Source organism: Astyanax mexicanus, chromosome 22 (genome assembly GCF_023375975.1).
Source record: "Astyanax mexicanus isolate ESR-SI-001 chromosome 22, AstMex3_surface, whole genome shotgun sequence".
Lineage (NCBI taxonomy): Eukaryota > Metazoa > Chordata > Actinopteri > Characiformes > Acestrorhamphidae > Astyanax > Astyanax mexicanus.
In genome coordinates, this window is record NC_064429.1 from 1618222 (window position 1) to 1645929 (window position 27708).

Sequence of the window (27708 nt, forward strand, 5' to 3'; positions counted from 1 at the left end):
GGAGGTAAATGTATTAATTAATATAATATTAATTAATATTTATCATTTATCACTGGGTTACAGCAGCTTCAAGGGGCTTAAGATTTGCAAATGTTAAGTCTTGGCAAAACCTGTTAAATTTGAATTGGCTGGTTGCAGTCACAAATCTGAATTCATCAGTTTGTGTTTAATTTTTCTTACAACACACAAAAATGATGCAGCATGCCAAGTTTCAGCTTGATGAGACTTATTGATGCTTAGATATGGATACATTAACTTAATTTTATATTGCTCTCTATTGACATAAATGTATCAAAATAGAAAATTGATTTCAATAATGGTCCACTGAAGTTTCTGCAAAATTGAAAAATTTTCATGATTTTTTTTTACTATTTAAGGAAATTATGCACCGAATTGGTACTATTCATTTGAATATTTTATGTTGACATAGAAATGTTTTATAATTATGGACCCTCTAGAAAATCCTGACACTGGTTTGCAAAATTTAGTTTTAAATATTATGTAAATTTTCTGTGGAGCCAAATGTTCCAAACTGTAAATTAGTTTTCATTGAGTGGCCCGCATTGTCTGCACACATCACAGTTTAAATGTTAGAGGGTTAAATGTCTATCAGGCTGAGGTTAAACATTTGAATAGGGCTGAGGTTACTAGCAGTTGACCACATGTTCGACTGAGACAATATATCTTCTGGCCTTTTTGTTTAAAATGAGTACTAGAAGACGGAAGAAGAAAACCCCTAATTACCATTATAGTCTATTAAACATTACCCAAACTCCTATATTAATACTGAATTGTTCACACGCACTGCAATTAATTTTACTTAATAGACAGAACGGAAAATTAGAGTTTAAAAAGTTCAAGTTTAATACCATAGGCATTTATTTGAAACCAGCAAGAGGTTATACAGAAACAACTTTCTATATAAAACCATTTGAATTTGCCTTACACAGACATACTGTGTAGAACTTAGAGAAAAAAAACATTTGTACCAAAACCGAAAGATTTGAAAAACATTTTCAGTGAAGAATGTCTTACAGATCTAGTTCAAGACTAGGTTGCTTTTGGGTCCTAAAAGCCATAAAACCTCATATTCTTAGAGAACATCTAATACACAGCCAAAAGAGAACATACATTCACTGCAGGGTTTAAAATGAATAAATATTCAAAAGTCAACACAACACATGCAGGGCATAACACGCAACATTCACCTTCAAAACATCCAGAAAAAACTATTACAGTATGCCCTCAGGTTTATCACATTTTGTAATTGTTTACCATTCAGGCAGCAAATTTAGAGATAAATGAGTAGTTTGTGTTAACAACCCAAAAGCAGAGATACGATGATCTTAAACACTAACATATAGAACTTTATTTCCTTTCTGGAATGGCAGAATGCAAAACAGAAACTCAACAAATAAATAAAAACTGATAAATTGAGTCATTTGTTGGTCCAGAGAAGAACATTTTCATCTCACTTTGTGTTGGCAGGAGCAGATTCAAAGTGTTAGTCCATTACAGAGTTTATCCTGATAGCTAAAGCTTTTGGTGTTTGGTCCTGTTTCATAGCATTTATAACTCCTTGAGGAAAGTCGTAACCTGTAGGCAAAAAAAGCAGAAAAAATATTTGGAACTAAATCCAAAGTTCTGCAAAGTAGTGTAGACTCTTGTATTGAATTTGGACATGAGAAAATTGAGATGAGAGACAAAGTACCTGTACTAGATTCTTCTCATTTAAACCAAAACCAGAGAATTTTAGGTTGTTCTTTTACATTGCCTGGACATTCATGCATTATTATGAATGTGTCATATTCAGATTAACTATTGCCTACTTCTAACTTTTTTTGCAGAGGGTGGGGGGGCTGTCCACTTGTGATGCCAACAGGAGACTGTGATCATGATTCAGTACAAAAGCTGTAGCATTAATGGTCTTTGAGGAGAAAAGACAACAGAGGATCCAGTTTGTAACAAATGTTAAAATGTTCAAAAACAATGGCTGTGATTGAAATATCTCCCTAATCCTTGCGCTATATAGGGAGAGACTATGTAGTTCACCATGTAGTTTTATAAGTAACACCATTGGCGTAGGAACCGGGGGGATGGGTGGGACATGAGCTAATCACTATTTATTTTCAAACTGTGTTTATTAATTTAGTATTACAGGAGTTACTGTGAGCTATAATGAACAACAATTCATTTAGCTAACTAGTTATCTAGAAGCTGGATGTAGTGGATAGGCAGAATGTAGTACAGTACTTTATGTTTGTAGTTTAAAGCAGTTTCTTAACCCTGATCACTGCCCTTAAATTGTGTTTTCCACCTGATCCAGCTGATCAGCTAATAAACAGTCATTTACTGAGTTTACCTGTTAAATCCTTTAGCCCCCTATAGAGCCTACATTAATCATATATCCAGCAGTGTATTAGACACATCATACCACCACTTTATTTAGTGCATTTAAAGCAGAGGAAGCTCTAAAATATGCAGAACAGTGTTAATATGCAGTAGAATATGTAAGAACTGGGTTGAGAAACACTGCTGTAACGTGACTTCTGTTCATTTGTATTTCACAGTAAGACCACATGTCCTGACGTTTATAAAAATCTCTATGAAACTTAAAGTTACATTCTTTTACATAAAAGGACACCATCTTAAAAAGAGCTTTTAATAGAAAAAAAATAAAAGCGCAGTCCTGCTGATGGAAAATTAAATAAAAAGTGTTTGTTAGTTATTGTGATTCTATTCCTTTTCTTTGGTTTTTGTGTCATATCATACAGTGCACAAAACACACACACACACACAAACAATACTAACATGCAGATACAATCATTTAAATATTGCTTTTTGTAACTAGTGATATTTAAAATATTATTTTAAATATTTTATTTAAGATCATGTTGGAACACACAAACACAAAGGGTACCTGCTTAATAAGTGCGGACTGAACTTCAGGATCTTTCTCAAACTCCAGGCTCGCATCCAATACCAACACTGGAAGATTTTTCAGGTGATCAAAATGAACTCTACAGTGAAATAGAATAAAGGGAAAAATCTTTACAAACCCAGGAAGAGGCTGAAGTGTCCAGAAGACACGGGAAGAACACACCACACCAATTTCACTGCCCCAGACCCCTGAAACTGTGCGACACACACACCACCAGCACCGCTGCCCCCCAAACAAACCCTTTAGGATCATTTAGCAGGTTATAAAAACAGAATACTTACGCTGTAGATTTGTTGATGAGCCAGTTGTCATGCTGTCTATGCAGCGTTTCGAGGTAGTCCAACTGAATCCCCTGCTCTTCCTCCCGGCCCCGGCGACCCAGCCTCTCCAAGCAGGTCTACAGGACAAAATCACAGTATCATCCTGAACTAGGGGAGGGTGATGCACTCTAAAAAATATCAATATTTTACATAAATATTCTTGGCAATATAATTAAATGACAAAATATATACATTTCAAAAATATAATACTGAAACAAAATAAAGGTTACTGTTTTATTTCTTATAGTATAATAATCTTAAACATTTTGCAGAAACAAAAATTCTGTTTTTTGGTCTTTTTAGTCTGATTTTGGACAATCAACAATATAACAAAACTAATAATGTAACAATAATGCAATGTAGCAAAAAGCTACAAAAAAAAGAACACACCACATATATTGTGTACGATTAAGCTAATATTCACAAGCTAAGCTTGAAAGAATACATGTGAAAGAATCATAATAAAAAAAGCTCTAAACATGGATTGTGCATGTTTTATTAAATTATAGGGACCCCATGGCCTGTAGGTAGTAAAAGTGATTGCAACCAGGTGAACAATGATTTGACCCTCTGAATGACCAGGACACGACTGAAGTGGACTAGAGCAAAGTTCTAAGCACCAACTGCTTTCTGGGCACCACTGCTACTAGCGTGTGTACGTGTGTGTTTACTGCACGAATAGGTTAAAGGTTCTCTACAATGCTAGACTCAAGATAAAAAAAAAAAAAACAGGTGCCTCTGTAAATAGAGATGACATGCATGATGTGTGGAGACTACATCTAGCCTACTGTGTGTGTGTATGTGTGTATGTGTATGTGTATGTGTGTGTGTGTGTGTGTGTGTGTGTGTGTGTGTGTACATAAATGTGTGTATGGCATAGAAATGTGCATTCCTGTAAAAATGACTTAAGGGAAAAAAAATAACTTGAGGTGCTTTATGCAACCAGGCACTAGATTGTGACACACTGGGTTATCAGGAAAGGTCAAATTTCTGTGTGCTTGTCACAAACATTGACTGTGTATAGCATCGTCTCTTAAAAGTGAAGCCACCACAGGTCGGGCGCCCCCTGCTGTTCGGCTGCAGAAAGCTGTGTAACCCCACCCATCCCCATAGGTTTCAATGTTAAAACAGAACAACTTTCAATCATGTTTTTTTCTAATATACTGTAATTCTACCTCCTTTATTTAAATGCAGCAGCTAGTGTAACCTCTGCTTATATTGTACAATGTTTATATCCCCACAGAATTCGTTTTAAAAACGTTATTCAGCTCTATTCAAAACAGGTGTGGTTATTGTAAAAGGGCTGGGGTGAGATCAATAACTGCATGGGTGGGACCAATAACAGACCGTCAGCCTGTGACCTACTGTGTATAGCTCTGTGGAGGCAGCCTTAAGGGGCGGGTTTATTTAAATGAGTAGGCTCCCTTCTCTGGTCTCTACTGCGCAGACTCGGGTTTCAGGATCGACAACATGACACTTTTAAAGATTTTGGCTTAATTTTTATTGAATGAATGGGAACGGCGACACGGCGTCCATCTTTTTTACAGTCTCTGGTCACAAATGCCAATTCATTTAACAAAATCAACTATGTCCACCTTGCAGGAGCCTTGTGTATATGTATAAAAATATAAGATGAATTTATTAAAAATTAAAAATGACTAAAAAGAAACACTTTTATTAGAGACAGCACTTGCATGTCTCCTGAGGTTTACATGGATAAAAGTATCACCTGTGGAGATGCTCTGAGGTAGACGATCCCTTCCAGATGTACTTTTGAACCAAACTGCTCAACAAGGAAGGAATGCCAGTCCTGATACACTGCCCACTCTGTTGAATTTATACAGTCAAGCTCAAACATATTTTGAGCAAAAATGTATCTAAAAACAAACAAACATATGAGTCAGGAAGGGAAAACAGAAATTATAATAAATTACTAGCTAATCAAATCCTAATAAAGTGTGAATATTTTGTTTGTATTTGAACAGAAACAAAATCTGAAAACAAAGTCTGATATTTCACACACAACTCCAGAAATGAACTGGACAAAAATACTGGCAGCCTTAATTTAGTACACACTTTTATAATAACTGAACAAAAATCTGATTTCAGTCACTGCCTGTAACATGAATGACTTTTGAATATGATATTTTGTCAGTATGATACAATCTGAACACAGACCGATGCATTAATCTCTCCCTGTGTGATCACCTGTCGCTGTAGATGGAGCGTTCATACACCTGTACAGCTGGTTCTGTGGACTGCAGTAAGCTGGCAGGTGGTGGCTGCAGCTGGGTCCGCAGGCGGCTCATGCAGGAGAATGTCTGGAAAGTGTAAGACCAGCGCTTGGGGTCCTGGTACATCATCTGTAGCAGGTTGCTTGCCGTTTGCTTGGGAGACAGCACTGACTGCATGGTGAAAGTGGGAAAAGAACAAGAATGTAAAGTCCTATTGTAATTAAAACAACCACCTAGTGGTTGGTAAACATCTACACTAGGGCTGCAACTACTTACTTTTTTGGTAGACTATGATTATTTTTATCGTGACCTATTGTGACCTGCGTAAATGACTATCGCCCCGTTGCACTGATCCCAATTGTGATGAAGTACTTTGAGAGAATAGTCATGGGTCACATCCAAAAGCCCACTCTAGACATGCTACAGTTAGCAAACTGTCAGAACTAATTCACCAACACTGCAGTCAACACTGCCATTTACACAGCCTTCACACATCTGAAGAGTAAGGACACGTCATTCCAGGTCATTCCAACCAAACTGGCAGAACAGCTCCACACACTCGGACTGACACTCACCCTCTGCAACGGGGTGCTGAACTACCTGACAGGCAGAACCCAGTCAGTTAGAATTGGCAGCCGCACATCCAATACAAGACATTTTAGCACCGCGCCCTCCCAGGGCGATGTGCTGAGCCCTCTACTGTATACATTCTTCAGGTATAACTACTCCCAGAGTGACAGCAGTATCATTAAGTATGCTGATGATACTACAGTGATTGGACTGATCACTGGTGGGGACAAGATATCGTACAGGAGGGGGGTGGCTAAGCTGGTGAACTGGTGTGAGGACAACAATCCTTCCTTGAATACAGACAAGACTAAAAAATTGATTGTTGATCCAAGAAGGGGGGCAGGAGCTACACACACCTCTGTACATAGGTGAGACAGGTGGGTGTAGCCTGGTATAAAAAATATAATAAAATGTGTTTATTGTTCATATTTTATAGGAAAATTCAAATAAAAGTTTGTGTTCCTTTGTAGTTCCTTTAAGAGCACAGTTCCCCCGCAGAGATAGTTTGGAATATACTAGCTGAACATGTCCTTTGTGTCAAACAGCTGTGAGTAGCCAATAGTGGTCCTCTAGGGGTGGAGTTTGGAGAGATTGAGGAGTGAGTAAGAGAGAGGGAGAGTGAGGGGGAGACTGAGACGGAGGAGAGAAGGGGAGTTCTGTGAATTTGTGGAGAGTTTTATGTTGTTTTGTTTCTATAAAAAATGAGTTTGTGTTTAGTGATCAACTGACAGTAAACTAGTTTAAAATAGAAGACCACAGTGAACACACTTTGCTGTGTGTGTGTGTACTGTGCTGAGTCTGCTACATCTGCTGGCTGTAGCTCCAAGTGTGGAGGACTGCTCTACCCTGCTTCATGGAGGAGGATCCTTCGGCTGGTTTGCTGTTTCTGTCGTGAGTGGAGGGGGACTGCTTCTGATCTGACCATTTACACCAAGTTCAGGAGGTATTTTTATTTCTTTGGCTCTAAGAGTGAAGAGGCCACTTTAAGTTTATTCAGTCACTATGCACACAAACAAACGTGCGCTTGTGTGAAAGTTTGGGCCCACATTTCTATAATTTATATATATATATATATACACACACACGTGTATTATGGCAAGCCAAACAGGAAATATATAATAAAAGCTGATATATATATATATATATATATATATATATATATATATATATATATATATATATAATGAAAGTCGATATATATATAATAAACTCTGATATATATATATATAATGAAAGCCGATATATATATATAATGAAAGCCGATTTATATAATGAAAGCCGATATATATATATATAATAAACTCTGATATATATATATATAATGAAAGCTGAGATATATATATATATAATGAAAGCCGATATATATATATATAATGAAAGCAGATATATATATATAATGAAAGCCGATATATATAATGAACTCTGATATATATATATATATATATATATATATATATATATATATAATGAAAGCCGATATATATATAATGAAAGTGATATATACAGGTGCTGGTCAACGAATTAGAATAATTTGAAATAGTGCAATCATGAAATTCTTTGAATGCATTTTTGTGCAAAAAGCAAATCAGGTGTTCACCGCACCTGTCCTACTCGTTAGACTAATCACAGAACTCGTTACCTGGAAAAAAATTTGCTCAGCTGAGCTTTCCAAAAGGCCCATTTAGGCCATTTAACTGTGACACTGTTGTTTTATTGAATTAGAATAATGGAGAAACCGTTTCATTGAATTAGAATAATTTTTATTATAATTACAATCATCACTTTCTCAGTATTTTGTGGCTGCCCCCTTGGCTTGTATGACTGCCTGAAGTCTCCGCGGCATCGATTTGACCAGCTTGTCGCAGTTTCCGCACTCACAGCTTCCCAGGCAGTGGCGATGTTCTGCTTCAGTTGGTCCAGCGTAGTAGGCTTTCTGTCGCGAATTTTCCGCTTGACGATGGCCCAAAGGTTTTCAATGACATTGAGGTCAGGCGAGTTGGCCGGCCATGCCAAAACTTCAAGCTGTTTTTTAGTGAACCAATCTTTGGTCGACTTTGCCGCATGAGCCGGTGCAAGATCCTGTTGAAATATGAAGTCTTCTTCGCCGAACTGTTCCTCAACAGTCGGAATCAGGAACGTTTCCAGAACATCTTGATATACGGCAGCATTGACAGTCTTCTTGAGGAAGCAGAGTTTCCCTACACCTCGAGCGGACATGCATCCCCAGACCATAACGCTCTGGGGAAACTTGACGGATCTTTTCACGCACTCGTGGTTGTAGGTTTCGCCACCACGACGCCAGACACGAGGACCTTGGTCACCGAAGGAGATGCAGAAGCGTGATTCGTCACTGAAGACCACTTTCTGCCAGTCTTCAGCAGTCCACTCGCCGTGTTCTTTGGCCCACTTCAGCTGTTTCTCCATTTGTTTCTTGTTCAGCATCGGTTTTACTGCTGGAACGCGAGATTTGAAGCCGAGTTCGCGCAGACGACGGTAAGTGTTTGATCTGGAGACGTCAGCGCCGGTCTGCTTGTTCCACAAGTCGGTGAGCTCGGAAGTGGACTTGAACCGGTTGCTGACTGTGATCTTTCTCAGCTGCTTGTTGTCGCGAGCAGAAGTTTTTCGGACGCCGGAACAGTTGGTGCGCTTGCTGCAGTTTTTCTTGAGAGCTTTGCAGACGGAAGACTGGCTGATGCCGAGCTGCTCAGCAATTTGGCGAAGGGCTTGAATTTGAGCCACTATTCCGGTTGAGGGGTCGCGCTGCTTACCCATGATTGATTTTACAACTTAGAAATTCTACTCAACCCTGACTTTATACTGCACAGTGAACACTCTTCACAGAAAACAAAAAATCAAGCATTTATTCTAATTCAATGAAACGGTTTCTCCATTATTCTAATTCAATAAAACAACAGTGTCACAGTTAAATGGCCTAAATGGGCCTTTTGGAAAGCTCAGCTGAGCAAATTTTTTCCAGGTAACGAGTTCTGTGATTAGTCTAACGAGTAGGACAGGTGCGGTGAACACCTGATTTGCTTTCTGCACAAAAAATGCATTCAAAGAATTTCATTATGCATATATATGCATATATATATATATATATAATGAAAGCGATATATATTGTGGCGTGAGGAGGCGGGGGAATCGTGGGTCCGCCCCACGCCGGAGCGCACAGCCCAATGTGTCCCAGCTGGCTCGCATCCGGACTGATTAAGCAGCCGGCTGGGACAGGTATAAAACTCAGCCTCAGCTCACTGAAGGGGAACTTACACTGGGGAGCTGAGGGCTGAGGCTGCACGGACGCTAAAACCTTAAAAACTAAACTAAAAGTAGTTCTACAGACTCTAGAGCCCCATTGGGCTGGGCTATGTTTGTTTAAGTTATTTTGGGTGTGGTGGAGGGCAGTTAAAAGCCGAATAAAGGTATACTTTGAGTTTCATTTAATCCCCGTGTCTGTGTATCTCTGTGTGCTTCCTCCTTCCGGGTCACAGTGGTCACGCCCCCCTACCCCAGGGGCCTACCACAATATATAATGAACTCTGATATATATAATGAAAGCCGATATATATATATATATAATGAACTCTGATATATATATATATAATGAAAGCCAATATATATATAATGAAAGCGATATATATATAATGAAAGCTGATATATATATAATAAAAGCGATATATATATAATGAAAGCTGATATATATATAATAAAAGCGATATATATATAATGAAAGCCGATATATATATAATGAACTCTGATATATATATATATATATATAATGAAAGCTGATATATAATAAAAGCGATATATATATATAATGAAAGCTGATATATATATAATAAAAGCGATATATATATAATGAAAGCCGATATATATATAATGAACTCTGATATATATATATATATATATATATATAATGAAAGCTGATATATATATATATAATAAAAGCGATATATATATAATGAAAGCCGATATATATATATATATATATAATGAACTCTGATATATATATATATATATATAATGAAAGCTGATATATATATATATAATAAAAGCGATATATATATAATGAAAGCCGATATATATAATGAAAGCGATATATATATAATGAAAGCGATATATTTATATATAATAAAAGCGATATATAATGAACTCTGATATATATATATAATGAAAGCTGATATATATATATAATAAAAGCGATATATATATAATGAAAGCCGATATATATAATGAAAGTGATATATATATAATGAAAGCGATATATATATATAATGAACTCTGATATATATATATATATATATATATATATATATATATATAATAAACACTGATATATATATAATGAAAGCTGTTAAGACCCTTTAAGAGGTAAACGGGTGGTCCGCACAGTCAGCCTGAGAGACTGAAGGTGGCGTTGTGGTTCAGCCGCAGCTCCTCGCGCAGGGAGAGGCCGACCACCGGCAGGCAGCGCGGCGCATTCTCTCCACGGAGGAGCGGCGCGACCGGCCTCGGACTGGCTTTAAAGTGTCAGGGGGCGAAGGGGGCAAACAAGCTCCGGCCCGCGAGCTGCTTTCTCCGAGCCGGGGACGGTTTACCAGCGTTCATTATATATATATATATATATATATATATATATATATATATATATATATATATATATATATATATATATATCGGCTTTCATTATATATATATATATATATATATATATATATATATATTTATATATATTTATATATATATATATATATATATATATATATATATATATATATATATATATCGCTTTCATTATATATATATATCGCTTTCATTATATATCTCGGCTTTCATTATATATATCGCTTTCATTATATATATATCGGCTTTCATTATATATCGGCTTTCATTATATATATATATATATATATATATATATATATATATATATATATATATATATATATATATATATATATATATATATATATATCAGCTTTCATTATATACAGTGAGTCCAAGAAGTATTTGATCCCTTGCTGATTTTCTTCGTTGGCCCACTAATAAAGACATGATCATTCTATACGTTTAATGGTAGATGTATTCTTACATGGAGAGACAGAATATTAAAAAGAAAATCCAGAAAATAAATCTAAGGAATATATATTAATTGATTTGTATTTCATGGAGTGAAATAAGTATTTGATCCCTTAGTATTCATTAGCAGTTATGGCTTTTACAGACCAGTTAGACACTCCCAATCAACTTGTTACCTGACCTGAAGCCACCTGTTCTCACTAATCACTTGTGTGAAAAACACCTGTCCACAGAATCAGACAGATCACACAGATTTCAAGTCTCCAACATGGGTAAAACCAAAGAGCTGTCACAGGACCTCAGAGTCAGAATTGTTGACCTTCACAAAGCTGGAATGGGCTACAAAAAGATTAGTAAGGTGTTGGATATGAAAGTAACAACTATTGGTGCAATTATCAGAAAGTTTAAAGAGTATAACATGACAATCAACAGACCTCGGCCCGGTGCTCCAAAGAAGATTTCGCCTCGTGGGGTGGCAATGATGCTGAGAACGGTCAGAAATCGTCCTGCAACCACTCGGCAGGAGTTAGCAAATGACCTGAAGGCAGCTGGGACCACAGTTTGCAAGGAAACAATTGGCAACATTTTGAGCAACAATGGATTCACATCCTGCAGTGCCCAAAAGGTACCCCTGCTGAAGAGAGCACATGTGGAGGCGCGCCTCAAGTATGCCAATGATCATTTGAAAGATGAACCAAGTTATTGGGAGAAGGTTTTGTGGTCAGACGAGACCAAAATTGAACTTTTTGGCCTCAACTCCACCCGCCATGTGTGGAGGAAGAAAAATGCTGCCTATGACCCCAAGAACACTGTGCCCACCGTCAAGCATGGAGGTGGAAGCATAATGTTTTGGGGGTGTTTCTCTGCCAAGGGTACAGGGCTACTTCACCGCATCACTGGGAAGATGGATGGAGCCATGTACCGCACAATCCTGTGGGACAACCTCCTCCCCTCTGCCAGGGATCTGAAAATGGGCCGTGGTTGGGTCTTCCAACATGATAACGACCCTAAACATACAGCAAAGGCAACAAAGGATTGGCTCAAGAAAAATCACATTAAGGTCATGGAGTGGCCCAGCCAGTCGCCAGACCTCAATCCGATCGAAAATCTATGGAGGGAGCTGAAGGTCAGAGTTGCCAAGCGACAGCCCACCAACCTTCATGATTTAGAGAGGATCTGCAAAGAAGAGTGGGCCAAAATTCCCCCTGGTGTGTGTGCTAAACTTGTGGTTAACTACAACAAACGTCTCACCGCTGTGCTTGCAAACAAAGGCTTTGCCACTAAGTATTGAGTGTGTTTGGCAAGAGGGATCAAATACTTATTTTCCTCATTGAAATACAAATTAATTAAAATATATTCTTTAAAATTATATTCTGGATTTTTGTCCTGATATTCTGTCTCTCCATGTTAGAATATATCTACCATTAAAAGTGCAGAAGGATAGTGTCTTTATTAGTGGGCAAACAAAGAAAATCAGCAAGGGATCAAATACTTCTTGGACTCACTGTATATATCAGCTTTCATTATATATATATCTGCTTTCATTATATATATATCGCTTTCATTATATATATATCGCTTTCATTATATATATATCGGCTTTCATTATATATATATATATATATATATATATATATATATATATATATATATATATATATCACTTTTATTATATATATATATCAGCTTTCATTATATATATATCGGCTTTCATTATATATATATATATATATATATATATATATATATATATATATATATATATATATATATCGCTTTCATTATATATATATCGCTTTCATTATATATATGTCGGCTTTCATTATATATATATATCTGCTTTCATTATATATATATATATATATATCTCGCTTTCATTATATATATATCGGCTTTCATTATATATATATATCGGCTTTCATTATATATATATATATATATCGGCTTTCATTATATATATATATATATATCGGCTTTCATTATATATATATATATCACTTTTATTATATATATATATCAGCTTTCATTATATATATATATCGGCTTTCATTATATATATATATATATATATATATATATATATCGCTTTCATTATATATATATCGCTTTCATTACATATATATCGCTTTCATTACATACAGTTGTGGTCAAAAGTTTACATACACTTGTAAAAAAACATAATGTTATGGCTGTCTTGAGTTTTCAATAAGTTCTACAACTCTTATTTTTCTGTGATAGAGTGATCGGAACACATACATGTTTGTCACAAAAAACAGTCATAAAATTTGGTTCTTTCATAAATTTATTATGGGTCTGCTGAAAATGTCACCAAATCTGCTGGGTCAAAAATATACATACAGCAACAAAATTTGTCAATTTTGGTGATGTAGCGAGTTGTGTCAATCAAATTAGCTTCATGTCATGGCCTCTTCACTTCTTGTAAGTGCTTCTGATTGACTACAGCTGTTGACTTCTCATGAGCCCATTTAAATAGGGCTCATTTGACCCAGTGATTAGACTCAGCTACAAAAGCTACAATGGGAAAGTCAAAGGAACTCAGTGTGGATCTGAAAAAGTGAATTATTGACTTGAACAAGTCAGGGAAGTCACTTGGAGCCATTTCAAAGCAGCTACAGGTCCCAAGAGCAACTGTGCAGACAATTATACGCAAGTATAAAGTGCATGGAACAGTTGTGTCACTGCCACGATCAGGAAGAAAACGCAAGCTATCACATGCTGCCGAGAGGAGATTGGTCAGGATGGTCAAGAGTCAACCAAGAATCACCAAGAAGCAGGTCTGCAAGGATTTGGAAGCTGATGGAACACAGGTGTCAGTCTCCACAGTCAAGCGTGTTTTACATCGCCATGGACTGAGAGGCTGCCGTGCAAGAAAGAAGCCCTTGCTCCAGAAAAGGCACCTTAAGACTCGGCTGAAGTTTGCTGCTGATCACATGGACAAAGATAAAACCTTCTGGAGGAAAGTTCTCTGGTCAGACGAAACAAAAATTGAGCTGTTTGGCCACAACACCCAGCAATATGTTTGGAGGAGAAAAGGTGAGGCCTTTAATCCCAGGAACACCATGCCTACTGTCAAGCATGGTGGTGGTAGTATTATGCTCTGGGGATGTTTTGCTGCCAGTGGAACTGGTTCTTTGCAGAAAGTAAATGGGATAATGAAGAAGGAGGATTACCTCCAAATTCTGCAGGAAAACTTAAAACCATCAGCCCGAAGGTTGGGTCTTGGGCGCAGTTGGGTGTTCCAACAAGACAATGACCCAAAACACACATCAAAAGTGGTAAAGGAATGGCTAAACCAGGCTAGAATTAAGGTTTTAGAATGGCCTTCCCAAAGTCCTGACTTAAACCCCATTGAGAACATGTGGACAGTGCTAAAGAAACGGGTTCATGCAAGAAAACCATCACATTTAGCTGAACTGCACCAATTCTGTCAAGAAGAGTGGTCAAACATTCGACCTGAAGCTTGCCAGGAGCTTGTGGATGGCTACCAAAAGCGCCTAGTTGCCGTGAAAATGGCCAAGGGACATGTAACCAAATACTAATGTTGCTGTATGTATATTTTTGACCCAGCAGATTTGGTGACATTTTCAGCAGACCCATAATAAATTTATGAAAGAACCAAATTTTATGACTGTTTTTTGTGACAAACATGTATGTGTTCCGATCACTCTATCACAGAAAAATAAGAGTTGTAGAACTTATTGAAAACTCAAGACAGCCATAACATTATGTTTTTTTACAAGTGTATGTAAACTTTTGACCACAACTGTATATATCGCTTTCATTATATATATATATATATATATATATATATATATATATATATATATATATATATATATATATATCACTTATTATATATATATATATCAGCTTTCATTATATATATATCAGCTTTCATTATATATATATCGGCTTTCATTATATATTTATCGGCTTTCATTCTATATATCGGCTTTCATTATATATATATATATATATATATATATATATATATATATATATATATATATATATATATATATATCGCTTTCATTATATATATATCGCTTTCATTATATATATATCGGCTTTCATTATATATATATATCACTTTTATTATATATATATATCAGCTTTCATTATATATATATCAGCTTTCATTATATATATATCGGCTTTCATTATATATTTATCGGCTTTCATTATATATATCGGCATATATATATATATATATATATATATATATATATATATATATATATATATCGCTTTCATTATATATATATCGGCTTTCATTATATATATATATATCGGCTTTCATTATATATATATATCGGCTTTCATTATATATATATATATATATATATATCACTTTTATTATATATATATCAGCTTTCATTATAATAAACAAAAACTTCATACGTCAGTACAAAGAGTGCAAGTGAAACAGGAAAATGATGTGAAAAACTGAAAGTCAGAACCTGAAGCATGAAATAAAAGAACTAAAGTCTATGGTGTCTGCAGTAGTGACCAAGCCTGCTCTGTCCATGGAAAGGAGTTTGGAATGGAACACGTCACCCCACGACTCACGAGTTCATGGCTTTGCAAAAACAAGTGAAACGACTACAACAGAAGCTTGATAATAGAACAATTGAGCCTGGTTCTTTAGCTTTAGTCTCAAGAGTAGAAGCCTCAAAGCCAGCATCCTGTTCTCCCCAAGAAGCACCCAAAGGCACAGAGCAGCATTTCTGCTATCATTGTGGTGAAGATGGCCATTTCGTAGCTAAATGTAAAAACTCAGAGAATTAGGCAAAAGTTATCAGAAAGCTTATTCATGCTCTGAGGTCAGTCAAAGGCAGGCATCATACCAATGAAGCTACAAGTGACGTTAACTGTGCTGTGAAGAAAAGTGCCGTTTCCAGAGACAAGTCTTCTCTCATTCCTGAAGATCTAGTCGGTCCAGCTAGCATTATGCCACTGAAGGTGAATGGACACCCCTGTAATTCACTGCTTGACAGTTCACAAGTAACCATCATCTTTGAGCCCTGGTACCAAAAGTTCTTACCAGATATTCCTGTTCATTCTGTTTCTGGTCTGGCTCTCTGGGGTATAAGAGTCCAGTAAAGGTCTTGGGGGGGAAAAAAAGACTGTAACTATCCTTGCTCTTAGCCCCAAAACTTTAGATCAGACCCCTGTCATTGTAGGAACCAATGTTAGCTGTGTTTGACAACTTGTGAAACAGTGCGGAGAAAACGGCATTGATTGCCCACACCCTTGGCATAGAGCTGTATGACAAGGATGTGCAGAGATGCCCCGAAGATACCACAGTATCTGTGAAAAAGGAAGAGAATGTAGTCAGCTATGTAAAATGGCTAGGCCCAGGTCTTTTGATTCTGCCTCCTGAGTGTGACTCTGTTGCTACATGCAAAGTTGAGCTGAAGCACAGAGTGGATTAAAAAATTCTAATGGTGGATGACTCTCTCACAGCTCTGCTTCCAGCAGGTGTGTTGTTACAGCCCATGGTGGTCCCAAGTCGTGCTCTAAACCTAAACAGTTTCCGAGTCTCAGTTAAGAATGAGTCTTTGAAAGAAACGGCCATAACAGTAGGTATAGTAAATCAGACACGTGCACCTTACTCAAATCAGTCGCAACCATTCCGTCTGATGAAGTTGTTTCACCTGAATTCAATGCCAGTCTGATCAATTTGCCTGAATCACCTTCGTAAGAAACTGTCTGAACGAGCAAGTGTTTTCTCTCTACAAGAGTGGAATGTTGGATTAGCCAAAGGAGTTGAACATAACATTCGGCTGTCAGATTCCCGTCCCGTAGCCCCTATGCCTCCCTGATTGTGGTCGTGAGGAAGAAAAAATGGGACTGTCAGAATGTGTATTGATTACAGACTGCACACTATGCCATGTTTTGAAGATGCTCTGAATGCTTTGTCAGGGAGTAAGTGGTTCCCTGTACTTGACGATGCGAAGTGGCAATTATCAAATAGCCATGGCAGAGGACAACAAGGAAAAAACAGCCTTTATCTGCCCTCTAGGATTCTACCAGATAGAAAGAATGCCGCAAGGGATTATGGGAGCCCCTGCTACTTTCCAAAGGTTGATGGAGAAGGCAGTTGGAGACATGAACTTTAATGAAGTTCTGGTATACCCAGACGATTTAATTGTGTTGGGCGGTCTCTTGAAGAGCATGAAGAGAGGCTGCTTAAGGTCCTTGATCGACTGCAAGAAGTTGGACTAAAGCTCTCTCTTGACAAGTGTCAAATCTGTTTGCCAAAAGTAAAATACTTGGGGCATATCGTGTCGGCTAATGTCTCACCTGATCCATCAAAAATTGAGCCAGTCACCAGTTGGCCCCAGCCCAGTAACTTGAAGACTCTGCCATTTTTTCTTAGGCTTCTGTGGCCATTACAGAAGATTTGTTGCTAATTACTCTGCTATTGTCTGGCCCTTGACAGAGCTCACAAAAGGGTTATGCCCCTACTCAGAAAGGCAAAAAGCACAAAGACCAGGACAAAGTGTACTGGAAAGATTTGAATCCATTTGGCGAGAGATGGGACCAGTCTTGCACAGATGCATTCCAGCAAATCATTCACTGTCTCACACATGCACCTGTGTTGGCCTTTTGCGGATCCCCAAAAACCATACATTCTGCATGTGGATGCTAGTTTAAAGGGGCTAGAGTTTTTGGCCTTAAAGTGGGCTGTTGTCGATAAGCTACATGATTACTTGTATGGTGCAATGTTCACAGTACGCACAGACAATAACCCTTTGACCTTCGTGCTCACGACTGGGAAACTTAATGCTGATTCCAGCACGCATGAAGCGAGAGATAGGGAAGTTGGTCATGAAAGATGGACTACTCCACCATGTGAGCCAACGATCTTCTGGAGAGGAAGTTGTTCAGCTCCTATTGCCACAGGAGTTTCGTGAGAAAGTGCTAAAAGCCATGCACGACAACATGGGACACCTTGGACTGGAGAGAACCATCAACTCTTTTAAGAGCAGATTCTTTTGGCCAAAAATGTCAAAAGGTGCAGAGGAGTACATAAAAAACTGTGGGCAGTGTGTCACACCAAAATCACCCTGTCATAGAGCTTCTTCCTTACATCAGATTGCGAGCAGTGGGCCTATGGATCTCGTGTGCATTGATTTCCTGTCCATAGAACCAGACTATAAAACACATGAATAGTGTGTTAGTAATAACTGACCACTTCACACGCTATGCACATGCATTTGCAACGAAAAGCCAGAAAGCTCATGTAGTCCCCAAGACCCTTGTGGACAAATATTTTGTGAACTAGGGCCTTCCAGCTCGGATCCATTCGGATCAGAAAGGAGATTTTAAGAGCCGTTTCATCAAAGAACTCTTAAACCTAATGGGAATCTGTAGGTCAAGGACCAGTCTGTATCATCCACAGGGTGATCCTCAGCCGGAGCGGTTCAAGAGGACTTCACTGTCCATGCTGGGGACCCTGAGTCAAGAGCAAAAACGACATTGGGCCAGCATGTGGGACACGTGGTTCATGCCTATAACAGCACAAAGTGTGATGTCACTGAGTACTCCCCATTAGTGCTGGGCGATATGGGAAAAATCATATATCACAATATGGATTTTTTTATACCACGATATACAATGTTTTCAGTTATTCTTTAAAACATATGACAAAATAATATTATTGCTTACTTACTTATTATATTTATTTATAAATAAATTAACAAACACGAAAATGAGGGTATTCAATCTTTAATTTCAGTTTGTTTTAGTTTTTTATTAGTTTCAGTTAAGGAGAACTTTCACTTTCTGTTTTCCTTATTTAGTTCATTTTCGTTAACAATAATACTTGGTTACTTAGCTATATGGTGATTATCATGCCATAGCTTTATATAAAATAAAAATAGTATTAAAAAACAGATGGCTACATCACAGACTATTTCCTGAAGCCTGGACCCGGGTCCGAGCAGAAAAATAAAAGTATCCTGCCATTTAAAAGAATGAAAAATTAATAACAATAATAATACAGTTCTGCATACTAGAGTTTATATTGTCTGCCCGAACCCGAGCCTGAACGAGAAGCCAGAGTGACCCGATGCCCGAATTAGGGCCAGCGAGAATCCTCACTGCTTTCCTGGCGCGCTGTCGGGTTCGGCTGAAGAAAACGGTCTGTGACGTGATGTAGAACTATTTTCAATGTAACAAATCACACTGTGATTTTTGTGCTGATCAAAAAGTTACAGCTCATCTGCGTTCAAAAAGCTCCGCAGGTGGATTAATGCATATAAATCGTGTGCGTTTTCCTACAGGACAAACCATTCAAACATACGGATGAGCTCTCCACACCGTTTGAATAATCACACAGTGTCTGTCTGGCTTAAAATTACGAAGGCGTTTTAGGGCCATACAAAAAATAAATAAAAACAGTTAATTTTGAGACTACAGTCGTAATATTATGAGAATAAAGTCGTAATATTACGAGTATAAAGTCGTAATATTACGAGAATAAAGTCGTAGTATTTTAAGAGAAATGTGGTTCTAACTGCGTGGGTTGCCGTTTAAGAGCGGAGCACTGAAAGGGGCATTTTCCGCTCATTATCTGTTACAGGGCTAATCGCCATGTATCTATTTATTATCTACATTTATAACCTGCAGATTATTAATGTAGTGTTACAGTTAGATAATACAGTGTCTAGATTTTCCCATGGTGGCATAGTCGAGCCTTCGGCACCCCTGCCGTGAGAAGCCTGGGGTGGGGAGGGCGTGCGCTGCTGCTCATGCATTTTGGTTTTGGTTTTTGTGACCAAAGGAACAGAAATACAGTAAATTCCAGTCATGAATAAAGGAAATAAACATTTTACTAATGCAGGATGTGTATTATAAACTATGTCAAGATCAAATATACTGTGTGAAGTATACGTGATAAGCACGTCAAGTATCTCAACAATGTGGAATTGTGTTTAAAACAGAAAAAGAGATATGAAATAGGAAAATAACCAACTAAACTAAGCTAAAAATGTTAAAAGAATCTAACGAATTCTAAAAAAGCAAAACGAAAGTGTGAACAAATAGGTACAAAAATAAAAATTAGTTATATTAAAAAAACATAAAAGTAAATAAATTGTGTCTGGGCAACAACACCAAACAAAGAAATAACAACAAAAAAAAGAAATGAACAAAAACAACAATTTAAGAACCAAAAAAGTTGTACTAATCTCAAAGCAGTAACTTAACAGACAGAATATAAAGCTTTACCAGTGCTATGAGACGTAACACCTATAAGACACAAGGAGCAGCGGCAGCGTGACTGTTCTAGTGAAATAATTAAAATTAAAATTATTATATGGCTGTAAAACCTAATACCGCCATATAATCTGACAATGTATGACGGTATGAAAAACTTCAGTACCGCCCAACCCTAATTTGCATGTATAATTGATAATAATTGATAATTGATTAAATTACTGTTGAAACGATAGGGAAACACTTTTCTATCGTCCCCACGATATATATATATATATATATATATATAAAGTCATATCGCACAGCACTACTCCCCATATTTTCTCGTCTTTGGGCGAGAGGCAAGACTTCCAGTTGACTTGTGCTTTGGGACATCCACAGATGGCATAGATGGTGACGGTCATTCCCGTTATGTTGCAAAGCTCAAGGAAGACTTACAAAAAGCCTTTAAGCTTGCCTCTGATGCGTCGGATAAAAGACACAAATGAAACAAGAAAACTATGATCAGCAAGTGAGATTCGTCTACTAGAAGTTGGCGACCGAGTACTGCTAAAAAAACTTAAGACTGAGAGGGAAACATTAGCTGGCGTGCAAGTGGAACCCAATCCCCTATGTTGTGGTGGGAAAAATGCCCAACCTTCCAACCTTCAAGATCAAGTCTGAGAATGGTAGAGGTAAAGTGAAAACTATTCACAGGGACCATCTGCTACCTATCGTTCAGTGTGTAAGAATCCCAACCCTAGCTGCCCAAGACAATCAACCAGTGGGTAAACCCAGAATAGAAGAGCACACTTCAGACGGATGCTGAATACTGTCCTGCTTCAAAAGGTCATTGTCTCCCAAGGATAAATGCAACTGTGCCAGCAGACACTGTGCAACCTGACAATGACACTTCTCCTAGTGTGGAAGAAAGTACTGTTGATGACTGCTCATCAGCTGATGACAACTCTGAGCAAGAGTTTCAAAGAATGAGTGAGCTAGAGTCTGATCGAGATGTTAATGCTCCTAGTGATTTAACAGTCTTAGAGCATGACCCAGAAGGAGAAGCGGACATGAATCTAGCTGAAAAGACAAACCAGGTTGAAACTAGACCAAAGATATTGACAAACTCACATATGATCAGCCACAGAAAATGTTCCTGTTCCTTTAAGAGCAGAGCTAGATTGAAATGTACTAGATGAACATGTGCTTTGTGTCAGCATGTTAGATTTACTTTTAAGTGGATGAGAAACACTTCAAGTATTTAGTATAATTCACAAGATGTATTTTCACTCTAATAAATCTTATAAGATTAACAGCTGTCAGTGAAACGGAATTAAAATTATAAGCAATCTAAATTTCATTTTTGAAGTAAGTGTATCTTGTCCCAGCGTTGAAAGTAACGTCACAAGGTCGGTTCCCGAACGCCTAACTAACAAACTATTAGCCTACACTAGTTCCTCAATGGAAAATAAAAGCCAAACCAAAAATCAATGCCAAGAGAGCCACTTTTGTAGGGTGAAGAATGAGAGAAAGATTCACTTTCATATCTTGCCTCTTATGCGGACAGCTGTTTTTCGGCTGTGGCTAGCGGTGCTGAAGCGCGAGAGTTAGTAGCGAGCACTTTCTAGACGAGGACTACAACCCCTGGCAAAAAGTATGGAATCACCAGTCTTGGATGAGCACTCCTTCAGACATTTCATTCTGTAAAACAAACTCTGATCAAAAACATGATACAATAATAAGGTCATTCCAAAGTGCAACTTGTTGGCTTTCAGGAACACTCAAAGAAATGAAGAAAAAACATTGTGGAAGTCAGTGAATGTTACTTTTATTGACCAACCACAGGGAAAAAAATATGGAATCACTCAATTCTGAGGAAAAAAGTATGGAATCACTCAAATTGAAGGTAGAAAATAAGGACACACCCAGTCAATTTCCTTTCCCTAAATGGACACCTGCCTCAGATTAGATCTGCTCGTTAGTCTGCAGTTAAAAACACCTGCAGTCATGACACCTTGGAGGGCTGCTGGACGAATTAGAGTGGCAAAAACCATGGCTCCAACAAGAGAAATGTCTCTTGAAACAAAAGAGAGGATTGTGAAACTTCTTGAAGAAGGTAACTCTTCACGCATGATTGCTAAAGATGTGGGCTGTTCACAGTCAGCTGTATCCAAGATATGGACCAAATACAAATAGCATGGAATGGTTGTTAAAGCCAAGCGTACTGGTAGACCGAGAAAGACATCAAAGCGTCAAGACAAGCAACTTAAGGCCATTTGTCTTGAAAACCGAAAAAGTACAACTAAACAGATGAAGCATAAATGGGAAGAAGCTGGAGCCAATGTATGTGACCGAACCGTAAGAAATCGCCTAAAGGAAATGGGATTTCAATACAGGAAAGCTAAAAGAAAACCATCATTGACACCTAAACATAAAAGAACAAGACTGCAGTGGGCTAAGGAGAGGCAATCATGGACTGTGGATGACTGGATGAAAGTTATCTTCAGTGATGAGTCAAGAATCTGCATTGGACAAGGTGATGATGCTGGAACTTTTGTTTGGTGCCGTTCCAGTGAGATTTACGAAGAGGCCTGTCTGAAGAAAACAACCAAATTTCCACAGTCCTTGATGATATGGGGCTGCATGTCAGGCAAAGGCACTGGGGAGATGACTGTGGTTAATTCTTCTATCAATGCACAAGTTTACATTGACATTTTGGACAGTTTTCTCATCCCTTCAATTGAACAGATGTTTGGAGATAATGAAATAATTGTCCAAGATGACAATGCATCGTGCCATAGGGCAAAAACAGTGAAGGCATTCCTTGGAGAAAGACACATTCAGTCGATGTCATGGCCTGCAAATAGTCCAGATCTCAACCCAATTGAAAACCTGTGGTGGAAATTGAAAAAAATGGTCCACAAGAAGGCTCCGACCTGCAAAGCTGATCTGGCAACTGCTATCAAAGAGAGTTGGCACCAAATTGATGCAGAATACTGTTTGTCACTCATCAAGTCCATGCCTCAGAGACTGAAAGCCGTTATAAAAGCCAAAGGTGGTGCAACTAAATACTAGTGATGTATTTTGAATCATCTTTTGTTTATCTGTTTTTCATGATTCCATACTTTTTTCCTCAGAATTGAGTGATTCCATATTTTTTTCCCTGTGGTTGGTCAATAAAAGTAACATTCACTGACTTCCACAATGTTTTTTCTTCATTTCTTTGAGTGTTCCTGAAAGCCAACAAGTTGCACTTTGGAATGACCTTATTATTGTATCATGTTTTTGATCAGAGTTTGTTTTACAGAATGAAATGTCTGAAGGAGTGCTCATCCAAGACTGGTGATTCCATACTTTTTGCCAGGGGTTGTATGTGGAGGAGAGGGGTTTGAGTCAGGAGCATTAGTGCCGGACAAATAAGCTGAAGTCTGAGGCTTTTTTCTCCACTTTTATTTTTTCCTCTGAACAGCTGTGATGCACAGACCCTCCCACTGAGGGTACTATTAAGCAGCAACTGTGAGGAAGGAACAAGGAACGAGCCAAACGACGCAATCACCCAGCAGAACACAGAGAGGTACCGACAGTCTAGATAAGCTGACAGACAAGATAACATAGCTAGCGTTAGCTACGTATCTTACCATAGCTAGCCAACGCTAGCTAACTAGCTAACGCTAACTAGATGAAGCTAGCAACCCAGCAAGCCTTCTAACTTCCAAACTGAACGGTTTATCAACCAAAGAGCGCCTGGGTGTTTCAATATCCACTTAAATCATGTAAGTTTCATTCAGTCTTAATGAACTCTGGACTTTACATGCTAAATACCTAAATGTATATAAAGAAGCTAATTAACTGGATGGGAGTAACGTTACCTGCTGTTGACGGGCTGCAGGCTTCCTGCACGGACCGAATAGACACCTCCAAAACGTCTCTCTCTCAGAAAAGCATCTGAAACATTCTGCTCAGGTTTCTGCAGGAAAGATCTCTAGTAAATGCTCCACGTTAGCCTAGTTCAGCTTCGTCTTCATCCATAATCTCCACAAACAACAAGCTCTTTTCCCTAACCCTGACCACTAGCTATGTCTCTGGGCTCTTTAACCAACCAACCTCGTGACGTCACCAGTGCTGCACTGACAAAATGGTGGCGCACTAGCGCAAATGTAATAAACATAAATATATTATAATTTAGTGTGTAAACATTTTATATAAAAAATCCCCCCCCCCCCCAAATAAATTCCATTAAATTTAATCCCTAAGAAAACTTGTACAAACTTAAATGTTTCATGTCCTCTTTAAGCTCATTGGCCAAACTTTAAGCTGTAACTAGCCAATAGTGGTCCTCCAGGGGTGGAGTTTGGAGAGATTGAGGAGTGAGTAAGAGAGAGGGAGAGTGAGGGGGAGACTGAGACGGAGGAGAGAAGGGGAGTTCTGTGAATTTGTGGAGAGTTTTATGTTGTTTTGTTTCTATAAAAAATGAGTTTGTGTTTAGTGATCAACTGACAGTAAACTAGTTTAAAATAGAAGACCACAGTGAACACACTTTGCTGTGTGTGTGTGTACTGTGCTGAGTCTGCTACATCTGCTGGCTGTAGCTCCAAGTGTGGAGGACTGCTCTACCCTGCTTCATGGAGGAGGATCCTTCGGCTGGTTTGCTGTTTCTGTCGTGAGTGGAGGGGGACTGCTTCTGATCTGACCATTTACACCAAGTTCAGGAGGTATTTTTATTTCTTTGGCTCCAAGAGTGAAGAACTGAACACTGTTTGATTGTTATTACAAAAGGGAACTCTCTCATTCAGGTTATTTGTAATATTATATCCTGTTATTATTATTTTATATTCAATTATTCAATTATTAAAATATTAATTTTATATTAAATAAAATGCATTTTTGTTTAAATTTCGAGGGATAAGTTTAATTTATGCTAGTAGACCCATTACTCCATCATCGCTGATAATTATTCAGATTAAAGCTAGACTTTAAAGTACAATAAAGCAGTTTGACATTTGTCAAGAGTTTAAAAAAGAACCCACATCCCCTTGTTTTAGAAACCTTCGTTAAGAGACATGGTGAAATGGAAGCAATTGCGCTACGTGAAGAATGTGAAATACATTCCTTGGCATTCACCTCACACAACCCACACCACATTGTCAGGAGTGGTTGTGTTTCTGAGAAGGCTGAGGAAATTTGGCATGTCACCCAAAATTCTTACTAGCTCTGTTATGGTCTGGTAACCTCTCAGGACAGGAAGGCACACCAGCATGTGTTCAAGACTGCACAGTCCATTTCCAGAGTGTTCTTCCCCTCACTGCAGGACATTTACAAGTCCATGGTCATCAGAAGGGCCCACGGCATTATCAGGGACAGTACACACCCTCAACACAGCCTTTTCACGCACCTACCACTGGGCTGACGCTACATGAGTGCTTCCACTCTGAACTGGTTGAACTCTGACAGGCACCTGAGCCCACTACACATTGCTGCTACAGTTCTACAAAAAATATTTACTGTTTAAACACTGACTTGTATATCTCCCGTGGTGAGTTACATTACTGCAGAGAGCTGCTAAGGTGAGTTAAAACAGGATTGACTCCTTCATTAACATTACTAACACTAGATAAAATAATGTTAACTGGAAAGTATTAGGGAGATACTGTACTCTGTCCACTCCATTAAATTTAAGTCACATGTTTTAGTAACAACAGACCTTAATAAAACAACATTGCTGATTATTTGGACTTATTGCTGCAGCCCTAATCTACACAAGAGGTTAAGTAAAGATGAATGGAATCTATTGGTTTGTTTAAAAAAATGGTTGTTTCAGTTGTGAGAACTAACTTTTTATTGCCCCAACACGTCTCCCTGATCCAGTGCATCAAGAAATCCTCTTTAAACATTTAATGAGTTGTATCATATAGGTATCTTAAGGGAACAGAGACTGTAGGCAAACTAATGATCTTACTTGGGAAGTTGCTGCCTCAACATTCTGCCATTTGCTGACAGGTTCAGGTGTGACTTCCCAGTTTTGTCCTGCATTCTTCAGTACCTTAGCAAACGTTGACTTCCCCACCGCTGGAGTTTCCCATAGAGGAAACAGAATGGACTTTAGACAGTGTACTATTTCATATTATCAATTAATCACAAATCAGTGAAAATTCCTACCTATGTTCCCTTCGATTGAGAGTCTCTTCACATGAGTAGCTCCATCCATCTGCTCTATTACATTACAGGGGGGCGCGTGTGAAATCAGACGCCTGGTGAGGTGCAGTGCTGCTGTTACAGTGTTAAATCTCATTATAACACTGCACACTGCTCTACCCCTGAATCTGCACCAAAAGAGAAACACATCCTCACAGTAAACCCTCACACACACACACACAGCTGTTTAATGTAGAAAAGTCATAGTTTAAATTAGATCTGATTCATTAAGAATAGCAACTCACACTTAGCTCTGGGACACGCCGCCGCCTCCCGCGTGCAGTCGCACGTATTGACACTTTGCAGGTCACGTGCCGCCCCATAGCCGGTTTATAATGGTGAGCCTGCTCACTTTCTATCAAACCGCTAGAAGGAGCCCGCGAGGGAGTCTTCAATGAATGCGGGTAAATGGAGCTAACCGGCTAAAAAGTAAGAATAGTAGCTACCTACTTTTTCAGGGTATTCATTTAATATACGTATAATAATTTATACGGTAAAATAATCATTTCCCCAAACAAGCAAAAATTACCTACCTGGGTGATTCTCATGAAGCTGCAGGGAACATGTCCAGGACAATTTTTTTAAAATCAATACTTAATTCATAAAAACTCTGATATTGTGTGTAAAGCAAATAGGGAGTGCTGTATGGATCAATTGTTTTCATCATCATATAAAATTATTTTTATATAAATTAAATAAAAAATATATGGAAATTCTCATTACCGTTATGTGTCCATATCCCTTCTTTCTAATTTTAAGTTAAACCATATAAAAATTACTAAGCATATAAAATAAATAAAATAGGGTACAGTCATTTAAAATATCTATATTATACATAATATAAATATTTTTTGTGTTGAACAAAAAAATGTACTTGATTTTAAACAAAATATCTGTGTCCGAACTAATTTTTTCTCATTACCATTTTATGGTTTCACCCCCCTATAAAAAGTACACTGTGCCTTTAAATTGATCAGCTATCCCATGATGCATTACTTCAGAGACAAGCTTCGAAATGGAGATAAGGTCAGTTGGTCACTCTTCTCTCCCTTTGAGAAATCTGTGTTATATTGATAAAACTGTCCTGAGTTACACTGTCGATTATCATTACCGTTATGGTTTAATACTCATTACTTTAAAAAAA

At 37.9% G+C, this 27708-nt stretch overlaps 1 protein-coding gene across 1 annotated transcript; it reads right to left on the reverse strand.

Annotated features, from left to right (window-relative positions):
- Positions 1 to 840: 840 nt before the first annotated feature.
- On the reverse strand, positions 841 to 26938 carry dguok (deoxyguanosine kinase). Its single transcript, XM_022666435.2, has 8 exons — positions 26810 to 26938; positions 26529 to 26692; positions 26329 to 26438; positions 5470 to 5666; positions 4991 to 5138; positions 3223 to 3338; positions 2921 to 3020; positions 841 to 1596 (listed from the first exon to the last, which is right to left on the reverse strand). The coding sequence occupies exons 2-8, from the start codon at positions 26659 to 26661 to the stop codon at positions 1570 to 1572; spliced, it is 831 nt and encodes a 276-aa protein (XP_022522156.1). The 5' UTR covers positions 26662 to 26692; positions 26810 to 26938; the 3' UTR covers positions 841 to 1569.
- Positions 26939 to 27708: the final 770 nt, after the last annotated feature.

Excerpts from the sequence above, each read along its gene's own strand:
- dguok (XM_022666435.2), bottom strand. The coding sequence starts at position 26,661 with ATGAGATTTAACACTGTAACAGCAGCACTGCACCTCACCAGGCGTCTG. Across the intron at positions 26,439-26,528 it reads CTCAATCGAAGGGAACATAG|CGGTGGGGAAGTCAACGTTT; the intron begins GTAGGAATTTTC and ends GGGAAACTCCAG. Across the intron at positions 5,139-5,469 it reads CGCTCCATCTACAGCGACAG|ATACATTTTTGCTCAAAATA; the intron begins GTGATCACACAG and ends GTTTGTTTTTAG.